At 48.7% G+C, this 11,262-nt stretch overlaps 1 protein-coding gene across 4 annotated transcripts in view; it reads left to right on the forward strand.

The window, feature by feature from the left end:
• CMKLR1 (chemerin chemokine-like receptor 1) overlaps window positions 1–10,898 on the forward strand; it is a 53,951-nt gene extending 43,053 nt beyond the window's left edge. For all 4 annotated transcript variants that reach the window (XM_017879756.1, XM_017879753.1, XM_017879754.1 and 1 more), the window contains 2 exons: window positions 5,269–5,344; window positions 5,985–10,898. In XM_017879756.1, the coding sequence (XP_017735245.1) occupies window positions 5,342–5,344; window positions 5,985–7,103 (1,122 nt within the window). In that variant the 5' untranslated portion in view covers window positions 5,269–5,341 and the 3' untranslated portion in view covers window positions 7,104–10,898. The remainder of the gene's footprint in view (window positions 1–5,268; window positions 5,345–5,984) is intronic.
• The last annotated feature ends 364 nt before the right edge of the window (window positions 10,899–11,262 follow it).

The following is an 11,262-nucleotide window of genomic DNA, read 5'->3' on the forward strand; positions in this document are numbered from 1 at the left end:
GACTGTCCCAGGGAATGGACCAGTATGACTGGCTTAGGGAGTTCTAACTCAGGAGGCTAAGGGTGGAGTGGCTTTTGCCCTGGGGCCAAATCCAGTATGAGTTCAGGGTCTCAGGCAGAATCTTGGTGCTGGGCCTGGAGAATGGGCTTCCCCTGGGTTCTCTGGGCAGCTGAGGGTGGAAAGGGAGGCAGACTGACTGCTGTCAGGCCAGCCTGCCTGCCTGGGCTGTGATGAATGATGTGGTCTCTGGGGAGTAACCCCCATATGTGTGTGTGTCTGTGTGTGTGTGTGCACCCCAGACCTCAGCTAGATTATCCTGAAAACTGGGAGGGTGAATTCCCTGAGGGGCTAGGAAAAGTGGAGCAACAAGGAGGGTGTCCCTGTAGGGTGGAGCTGGAGGGCCTGGTGCATCAGGAAAGGTGTGAACAGACATCGGTAAATGTGTTCTCCTTTCCAGTAAGCAGTGTGGTGAAGAGCAAGACTCATAGTCAGAGTAAACCCAGATGTGGGTCTGTCACTGGCTGAAGTCTGTGACACTAGCATCACTTCCTCCCTTTACAATGGGAGTGATAGCAGTACCACTCTTGGAGGTTGTTGGAGATGCATGAGCTGATGCAGTGCAAGTGCTTGATACAGTGTTTGGGCTCTTATGTGCACCCAGTCAATTATTACTTATTACAAGGAAGTAAAACCAATGTAAAGTATAATTGGATGTAGACATAAGGACCAACCAAAACCAGTGCAGAAACCTGTAGCCTAGAGGTTTCTGTGCCTTTGACCAACAAACATGACTCTGAGCTTCCTTGTGGTCATATTAAAAAGGGAAATGTGATCAGCTGTAGACCATGGATGATTAAGAGCGAGAAAGCAACCTTGGTTCCTCAGGAGAAGCAACATTGTTCCTTACCCTGAATCCTCCAGAGTATTTCTCATATTTCTCACTGGGCAGAGAGCTTCATAAAGGGTAACCCAAGGGAGTCAGTGAGCAACATCATTGACTAGGAATTACACAGCACTGCAGGTGTGATTTTCATGTGGTAACTGACTGCAGAGGCCTTGAGGAGGAGACGAAGGGAAATCTGTGAAGGTGGCTCAGAGAAGGCAGCTCTGTGGCAGGACCAGGAGTGTGACAAAGGTTTGGGCTATCAGGATTGAAGGTTGAGGCTTACAGAGGCCAGAGTGGTTGGGATGAGAGCTGATAATCCCTCAGGGAAACAGGAGGAGCCCAAGAGCCTTTTCACTTGGGATCCTTGGAAGTCAGCCTCTGGAGTCAGAGCTCCCTGCTGTGTGGCCCCAGGCAAGTGTATTCACCTCTCTGAACCTCAGTTTTCTTATCTGCAAATAGGAGTTATTTTTACAGGGCTATTATGGAGTCTTGCAAAGCACATACAGTGAGAGATCAAGCATATGTTAACTGTATGTATGTACATATTATGTACACTGGACCCCTGAACAAGTTAGGGGCTAGGGGAGCCAACTCACTTTACAGTCAATAATCCACATGTAACTTTTTACTCCCCCAAAACTTAACTACTGATGACCTCCTGTTGACCAGAAGTATTGTTACTAACATACACAACCAATTGACATGTATTTTTATGTTGTATGTATTACATACCTTACTCATACCATCAAGTAAGCTAGAGAAAAAGAAAATGTGATTAAGAAAATCATGAGGAAGAGAGAATATATTTACTATTTATTGAGTGGAAGTGGGTCACCACAAAGGTCTTCATCCTCACTGTTTTCACATTGAGTAGGCTGAGGAACAGGAAGAGGAGGGATTGGTTTTGCTGTCTCAGGGGTGGCAGAGGCAGAAGAAAAATCACATATAAGTGGACCCACGCAGTTCAAACCTGTATTGTTCAAGGGTTAGCGGTATATATAGTGACACATACTTTTTTCATAAGCTTCCTGGTTGTGGAGAATTTAAAGAATTTGGGTAACTAGAATTTGACAGCTCTTTACAATTCACAATTGGCAAAGGCTTCATTGTCTTCACACGATTCTCCCAGCAGCACGAGGGAGGTGTTCTTACCCCGACTTGAGACATTAGAGTTTAGAGAAGCAAAATCCTTCCCTGTGTCCCTCTTTTTTGTTTTTTTGAGACAGTCTCACTCTGTCGCCCAGGCTGGAGTGCAATGGCATGATCTTGGCTCACCACAACCTCCACTCCTGTGTTCAAGCAATTCCCTTGCCTCAGCCTCCTGAGTAGCAGGGATTACAGGAATGTGTCACCATGCCCGGCTAATTTTTGTGTTTTTAGTAGAGACGAGGTTTCACCATGTTGCCCAGGCTGGTCTCAAACTCCTGGCCTCAAGTGATCCTCCCACCTCAACCACCCAAAGTGCTGGGATTACAGGCATGAGCCACCGTGCCCGGCCTCTATGTCCCTTTCTGACCTGCCCTTGATCCCACAACTGGAGACACAAGTGGGCAGGAACTCACTGGTCCTCTGGCTTCCTAGCCTCATCCCAGCATCCCAGGCAAAGACCATTTTAGAAGGGAGTTAAGAGTGGAAGCCTGAGAAATAATAACAATGACAATAACAATGATATAGTGCTTACCCCATAAAGGGTAAGCATAAAGGGACCTGTTCTAAGCACTTAATCCTCACAACCATCTTCTTATGAGATAGGAGCTATTATTATCAAGTCCATTTTACAGATAAGACAACTGAGCTGCAAGGAAGGTAACTGACTTGCCCAAGGTCACAGGGGAGTTCCTGCAGATCCAGGATGTGGATGCAGGCAGTCTGACTGGGCCCCAGAGTCTGCTCTTCCGCTTGGTTTGGGAGCAGAAATGTGCTCAGGACAGGAGGGATGTGTGTTAGGACAGAGCAGAGGCTCAAAGCAAACCCGTGACTTGTGCCTCCCTTACACTTCCAGAGAGAGAGAGGGGTCTTGGGATGGAGGGGAATGCACCAACAGGGGACACGAATCCACTCAATTCCTGGAAGGATGAGGAGTCAGGGGTGGAAGGACAGACATGCCCGGAGGATGTCAGCGCCATTCTGTGCCAGCCCAGCCTGGCCCCAGGTCTAAGATGAAAAAACATGGCCTCTGACCCCAAGCTGCTCCCAGCCCAGCCAGAGAGCCCGACAGGATGTCATCTGCTTCAGGCTGTATCTCTGCAGATGCTGTGCAAAGCACTCAGTCCTGAGTCTCAGATCCTCCTTGACCTCCTCTCGGGACTCACACACCCAGCCACTGTCAATGAGGGAGGGAAGGTCAGAGATGGGGAGATGCCTGGCATGCCCTTCCTCCTTTCTGTGCCTTCCATCTTCTTAACTCATACTTGTCCTTAAAACTCAACTCAGATGCCATTGGCCCCAGGAGGCTTCAGACTCCCAGGCTGGGTAACAGCCCCTCCTCTGGGCTTCTGGTGGGCATTCTAGTCTTGCCCCAGCCTCAACACTGTCTCTTTGTCTTGTACCTGTGAGCTCCTTTTGGGAAGGGACCCTAGTAAGGCCATGTCCTTATCCCTGGTTCCTGCATAGTCTGGCACAACTTCGTCATTTCTTCCAAAAGGAATGTTGGTGATGGTCATCAATCTGAGCAGATCATGGTCTCAGGGGCAGTGTGGAGTGATGGTTAAGAGCCCAGGCTTTGCAGATGTGGTTCATATCCCAGCTCTTCCAGCCCCTGCCTGTATGCTTGGGCATGGGTCCTGATCTCTCTGAGCCCTGCTGTAGCCCCTCATGGGGTTAAAGTGAGACCATCTGGACTGAGAGCTCAGCATGGTCCCTGGCATACACAAGAGCTCAATATGCATTCCCCACTACGGTCATGCACGCCTGTCAGGTTTCCTGCAGTCACGGGAGGCCAGCTCCAGTGTCCCCATTTTCTCTCTGCATTCCAGTGCCACAGGAAACCCTTGGGGACCCCGTGGTGGGCACTACTGAAATATTGTCCCAGCATAGAGTGGGATGACACCCAAGCTTTGATTGTGAGCCCTTTGAGTGCAAAGCCCTCAATGGAATTTTCCAAGTGGCTTTTATTTAATAAAAGCAAAAGATGACTTCTATGTAATAAAGTATAACCTTAAGCCCGTAAGGATCAGTAATGAATTTGTGTGCAGGAAGGTTGGAGTTATTTATAATGAAGCATCGATTGGCAGTCTCACCAAGCTGAAATATCTGGTTTGGAGCCCATTTGACAAGATGGGGAGATCTTGAGCGGCAGAAAAAAGTGCATGGGCTCTGGGGTATCAGAGCCCTGGTTTTAAACTCTTCTAATCAGTTGTGCACCTCTAGGCAATAATGCAGTCACTAATATTTATTGAGGGCTTACTCTGTGCCAATACCAAGCTAAACGCTCCACATTCCTGATGCTTCTAGTCTTATATCCACTCTGTGAAGTGAGAATTCCCATTTATTGACAAGAAAACTGAGATTCAGGGAAGAGAAATCACTTGTGCAAAGCCACACAGCTCGTAAGGGTTTGGGGTTAGGTATGAACCCTGCATGCAATCACTGCCTCTAAGATCTTGCAAACTTGCAAACTCCTCAGAATATGTTTGTTCTCCTGTCGATTGGAAAAATACTCAGCAAGATTGTTATGGGGCTTGCTTGAAGTGCCACTTAAGTTGTCTGCACAGCAGAGGCTTGGTGGATATATTTGTGTCTGTCTTCATACCAGACTGCTGTGGCCTCAGAGCCTGCATCTCATTCATGGTTCCCATCGGGCCCAGAGAAAGTCCAGCGAGAACGATGCTTCTTTCTCTGAGCCTCAGTCTCCCTAATTCTTAACACAAAAATAATAACAGCTGCCTGGAAAAGTCCCCAGGAAGACTAAATAACAAGAAGGAATAAAAGTTCTTGGCACATAGCAGGTACTCTGTGCGGATCTTCTTCTATTTTCTCTGTGCTCACACTGCCTGAAACAGTATTTTTTGGGTCCTGCTCTGGTAGTGGATTTGGGTCCCAACCTGGTAGTGGATTGAGCCATCCATGCTCCTCCTCTGTGTCTTCCTTTACTCATGCCTGACTCCAGCTGTCAGCTAGGGATGTGCTGGGGGAGAGGAGTGGTTAGAATGAAGGGTCCAGCACTTGACCTGGGTAGAGTCAGTTGACCTAGGTTCAAGGGCCTCCATCCCTTTCTCGCTGCATAACCTTGGCTGAGTAACAGCCTTTCTGAACTTCGGCTTCCTTCTCTGTAAAATGGGAATAAGAATAAACAGATCTTATTTCTGGCTGGGTCCACTCAACCCTCTGGTTCTTAGACCTGGATCCAATTGCTGCTTTTTGTTTTGTTTTCTTCCCTGCAGGTGTTTCTAGCTGTGTACTGGGACTGATTGGCTGAGGACTCACATTGGAGAGGTGCAGACAACACAACAGTGAATGGTGAGGAAACCTTGTGGTCTGAACTCCAAAGGGGACCAGTGATCACTGACAGGTTGGGTGCACAGAGGGATCACAACGAGGCTGTCCACTCGGTTTTAGAAGCATGTTGGAATCAAGTTCACAGCACCACATACCTCTTCTTCATTGCACTTTCCATTATTGCAATGTTCCCATTATTTGAGGGACTTTTTGGTGAAAAATTGTCTCCCCCACTAGGCTCTAGAGGAAGAGAGGGCCCCAGGCAGGCAGAAAACATGGTTGTCAAAAGGATAGACTCTGAAGCTTGGATTCAAGTCACAGGTCTACCTTTTCCTAGCTGTAGGACTTTAGACAAGTGATATAAGCTCTCTGTGCCTCAGTTTCCTCATTTGTAAGATGAGGCTCATAACCTACCTACCTTACTGAGTTGTTGTGAAGATTAAGAGAGTATAGGATGCAATGCCCTTAGAATAGTGCCTGGCATGTGGGAGGTACCGGAGAGGCATTTGTTCAATAAATAAAATAGCAAAGAAGGAAATGGTTAAATCACAAAACTGGACTTGCTCAGAGTCAGGGAGAACAGTTTTGGTCTTGCTGGTGTTGGTCAACCTCTTAAAGCCAGCTCTAGGGTTCCTCTAATGGTGCCTGTCTTCTCTTGCAGAGAATGGAGGATGAAGATTACAACACTTCCATCAGTTATGGTGATGAATACTCTGATTATTTAGACTCCATTGTGGTTTTGGAGGAGTTATCCCCCTTGGAAGCCAGGGTGACCAGGATCTTCCTGGTGGTGGTCTACAGCATCGTCTGCTTCCTTGGGATTCTGGGCAATGGTCTGGTAATCATCATTGCCACCTTCAAGATGAAGAAGACGGTGAACACAGTCTGGTTCCTCAACCTGGCAGTGGCAGATTTCCTGTTCAATGTCTTCCTCCCAATCCATATCACCTATGCCGCCATGGACTACCACTGGGTTTTTGGGACAGCCATGTGCAAGATCAGCAACTTCCTTCTCATCCACAACATGTTCACCAGTGTCTTCCTGCTGACGGTCATCAGCTTCGACCGCTGCATCTCTGTGCTCCTCCCTGTCTGGTCCCAGAATCACCGCAGTGTTCGCCTGGCTTATATGGCTTGCATGGTCATCTGGGTCCTGGCTTTCTTCTTGAGTTCCCCATCTCTCGTCTTCCGGGACACAGCCAACCTACATGGGAAAATATCCTGCTTCAACAACTTCAGCCTGTCCACACCTGGGTCTTCCTCATGGCCCGCTCACTCCCAAATGGACCCTGTGGGGTATAGCCGGCACATGGTGGTGACTGTCACCCGCTTCCTCTGTGGCTTCCTGGTCCCAGTCCTTATCATCACAGCTTGCTACCTCACCATCGTCTGCAAACTGCAGCGCAACCGCCTGGCCAAGACCAAGAAGCCCTTCAAGATTATCGTGACCATCATCATTACCTTCTTCTTCTGCTGGTGCCCCTACCACACACTCAACCTCCTAGAGCTCCACCACACTGCCATGCCTGGTTCCGTCTTCAGCCTGGGTTTGCCGCTGGCCACTGCCCTCGCCATTGCCAACAGCTGCATGAACCCCATTCTGTATGTTTTCATGGGTCAGGACTTCAAGAAGTTCAAGGTGGCCCTCTTCTCCCGCCTGGTCAATGCTCTAAGTGAAGACACAGGCCACTCTTCCTACCCCAGCCATAGAAGCTTTACCAAGATGTCATCAATGAATGAGAGGACTTCGATGAATGAGAGGGAGACCAGCATGCTTTGAGCTTCACCGGGGAACCCCTCAATGGGCCCTCTCAACCCAGGGACACCCAAGGATATGTCTTCTGAAGATCAAGGCAAGAACCTCTTTAGCATCCGCCAATTCCCACTGCATTTTGCATGGGGATGAACAGTGTTTTATGCTGGGACTCGAGGGCCTGGAACCCCTTTCTCTTAGTGGACAGAACATGCTGTGTTCCACACAGCCTTGGACTAGCAATTTATGCTTCTTGGGAGACCAGCCTTGACTGACTCAAAGCAAAAATGGAAGAATTCTCAAAAGCACTGCCATGAACTGGGATTGGCATAGGGCAGTGGGATTAAGCTGCCTGCTGCGTGCACCCCAGAAATGACACTCTCCAAGGTCCATTCTTGATGTGAGCAGTGGGGAGGTCAGAGCAAACCCAGTGTGATGCAGATCACACCTGGCCCTTGTATACCTATTATCAGTAGCTGGCCAGAAAACCCTACCTTCAAGTCACTGCTCTGTGTTAAAGTGTGTGGAAATGCATAGGTGACCTGGGAGAGGAAGGTGACATATCAGCCCATGAACTCCATAGGCCATGAATTTAGCTTTCGGATCAGCTAGGAAGACAGATAACCCATTCTGAGAGGTCATGTGGGCTCTTTGCAAGGGCAAGACAAGTGAGGGATGCAATGAGGACTTGAGATTTGGCAAAGGAGTGAGAAAGGAGAAAAGAAACTTCAAAGGATGCAGGCATGGAGCAGCTCACCCTAGAACATTGCAGGCTGATGGTGCTTTAGGCTGGAGCTATTTGGGGGGTCAGGGTGGTGCCAGCCCCTGATCTCACCTTGCCCCTCTTACCTGGGGGTGGGGTTGTGGCAGGCATCTTCACCAGCAGCTTTCACCCCATCACAGGGATTTTTTCTGCCTTTCCTAATCCACTCAGCTCTGGCTGGAGGTGCTTAGAATAAAACACTGGTGGTGGGGCTTCTTATTCTGGTTAATTTCCTCAATGCCTTTGGAGACGGGTCCAAAATGCAGTTTGGGAAGCAACTCCGGAGAGTCCCCTGGGAAGAAGATTATGTCCGAGGACTTAGTCACTTGAAACAGAATCTGAAGCTGGACTCCTTGAACTGTGTTTCCGAGCTGCAGACACCAAATACCTCCTGGATACGGGTGCCTGGCATGGCTTTTCTCATCTAATACTGACACGTCCCTGTGAAACAGAGTGTCATTGCCCCATTTACAAATGACATAGCTGAGGCCCAGAGGGGGAAAGTAACTTGCCCAACATCACACAGCTAATCAGTGGCAGAGTTAAGATCTGAACCTGGTTCTGTCTGGCTCCAGAAGCTGTTCTTCGATTTGGAATTTATCTGTGGAGATTATTCTAGTGTATTGATAACCTACATTTATGAAGATTTTAGCACATTTTATATTACACACTTTATGTATGTTTTCTCATTTAATCATTACAGCAACGCTGAGTTAGGTACGGTTGTAACTTCCCTTTTACATAGGAGGAATCTGAGGCTAAGAGAGGTTAAGTAACTTGCCCAAAGGTACCCAGCTAGTCTCTGCCAGAGCTGGGATTTGAACTTCAGTTTGCCTGACTCAAATGAAGCTGCAGAGTTGGGAAGGACCTAAAAAGTTTGGAGATTTTTACCATAAATATTGATTCTTCTGCAAATGAATATGAACATCTTAATGGCCTTTAAGAAACTTTGCAAATAGTTTTCAAAAATGATGCAACATGGCAGAGAAAATGCACTTGGCTTCCAGCTCCTTCAATGGCAATTAACAGCCTCCTACCATGGCTCCCACCTCCTGTGTCTCCAGAGAGCAAGGCAATGGGGAGGGAAGGCTGGCAGGAGGCAGTCCCTTGTGGGCCCGAGGCCTTTTGGCTCCTAAGCGTCCACATTCTGTTCTCTTCCAAGTCCCTTCATTGTTAAGCTGATTCTCCAACAAGATGCAACGAACAGATGCAATGTCTACCCCGCGCTGGGCGAGTTCCCGAGGCCACAGGCTGTTTGGAATCACACTTCATTAAGAGACAAACTGTTCCTTCTCTTATTGTGCCTTAATGCCTATGACAAGGAAGCTCTGAACTGACCCCAAGCTGGAGTCTCTGAATGCTTTAAAGAGTTTGAACATAGACGGTTTGAGAGCAAAAAGGGAGCTTTAAATATTGCTCAGTGGCCCCCATTTCCCCTCTTCCCACACTTACTGAGGCACAAGATGGGATGGGATCTGTCCCAGGTCACAGCAGCAGTCATCAGTGACTTGGGCCTCCTGGCTCCTAGGATGCTGCTTTTCCTGGGCTTCTGGCAGTTCAGGCCAGGCTGGGGGAGCCAGGAATTCATGTTGTCATTGGAAAAGCTGATAAACAGAAGCACAATTCATACCAGCTGTTTTCCTCCTTAGAGTCTGGCCTCCCTCTTTCTGGCTGCTCTGCTCGTCTTCCTGTTCTGACTTAGGTTCCTGTCAAGTACTTAAATGCAGCCTTAACGTCCCATATAGTCTTGTCCCCACAGCTTCATATGAGCATCTCCATGGGTCATGCATACATCGTCCCTGCAGTGTGCAAAGTGTGCTCACCTGCATTGCTGCACAGGCAACCAACACACTTAGTGTCCAGAGCCTTCTCTCTGGGCCCAGGACTCAGCCATGGGGCCTTACTTAGCCCTGCCTCCTGAGTGGGGTGGGTGGGCTGTGGGATTGTGAGGACAAGAGATAGAGGGGAAAGAAAAGAAGACAGTGTTTGAGGTTAGGGGAGGGACAGAAGAGGGGACAGAAATGTCCCAGAGCAAGATGATGAAGGAAAGGCATTCATGAAGTACCTATGATGGTTCAGGCACAAACATCGAAACCTCAAATTGGCCCTGGCAGATGGGAACATCATAGCAAGGTGGGCGTGGGGGGTGCAGAAGGTGAGTTTCTGTTTCAAGAGCAGACTTCAGTAGTTCAGAGTTGCACAGTGAGTGAGGTATGGAGCTGGGCTTTGAATCAAGTCAGCTGCCTCAATGCCCAACTTCTTCAGCCCTTGGAAGGAGAGGTTGGGGGGAAGAAGAAGGAAAAGGAGGAGGAGGAAGAAAGAAAGAGAGAAGAGGAGAGGAATGGAAGTCAAAAGAGAGGGAGGAATTGGATTTCAGAACCATCTCCAGCTGACCCTTGAGCCAGCAAGGACAGGGAGCAGGGAAGAGCAAGAACACGAAGGGCCTGAGGCACCAGGATGCCTTTGCCAGCCTTAGATAATTCCCAGGGCACACAGAGCCCTGCAGGTTCTCGGGGTCCCCCTCCAGAAAAGAGGCACAGAGATTCTGGCAGCAAGGTTCAGAAGGGGTGAGGAAACTGGCACTGACAAAGGGAAGGGATTGGCTCAAATTCGACTCCAGAGTCAGCTCTGGTGGGATTGGGAGCCTGGATGGGTGGGAGAAGATAGAATCCAATCGTGAGAACCATAAGGGACCTTCAAACTTATCTTGCCCAGATACCTCCCATTTCACAGACGAGGGAACTGGGGTCTTGAGAGCTTCCCTTGAGGACTCTGCAAAACGAGTTGGTGTTTGGTTTGGATGGAAGTGGTTGGTGATTCCTCAGCTCCTGCCCTGCCACCATCTCTTGTTCCTCCCTAACATGTTATGCTCTTGCTGGGGCTGGGATGCCCTAGGCCCATGGTTACCAAATCCTGGGTTTGGAAAATTGCTGCTGGGTTTGGTATCTAGGACCACAGAGGAATCTACTATTTCTACTGTGAAATAATTCAGCATGGGGTCTGCTTACTTCCTCCCTTTGAGTACACAGTTTCTCTCGAATAAAGAGACTGAAGCGAGAGTGTGTGGCTCAGTTCTGGAGGTTCCTGCCTTCACCTCCCTGTTGCCTTCCCCACTGACTTCACAGAGCAGCAGCTGAGGCTCAGAGAGGTGACGTGGCCAGTGCAAAGTCACAGAGCTATGTTGTGGGCAGCAGGAGAAGCCCTGAAGTCCCCAACCTGCCATTCCCAAACCTTTGAGCTCCAAGAAATTTGCATTTCGAAAAAAGTTATTTTCACTTATTTTACTTTTCTAGCAACTGAGGTTGTGAAAGGGGTAGTTACTCACCCAAGATAATATAGCAAACCATAGCCGATAAGGGACACAAACCAGGCCTCCTCACGACCAGGTCTAGACTCTTTGGCACTGCATCAAGTGGCGCAAGG

The sequence above is a fragment of the Rhinopithecus bieti genome, unplaced genomic scaffold (assembly GCF_001698545.2).
Source record: "Rhinopithecus bieti isolate Rb0 unplaced genomic scaffold, ASM169854v2 scaffold_11933, whole genome shotgun sequence".
NCBI lineage: Eukaryota > Metazoa > Chordata > Mammalia > Primates > Cercopithecidae > Rhinopithecus > Rhinopithecus bieti.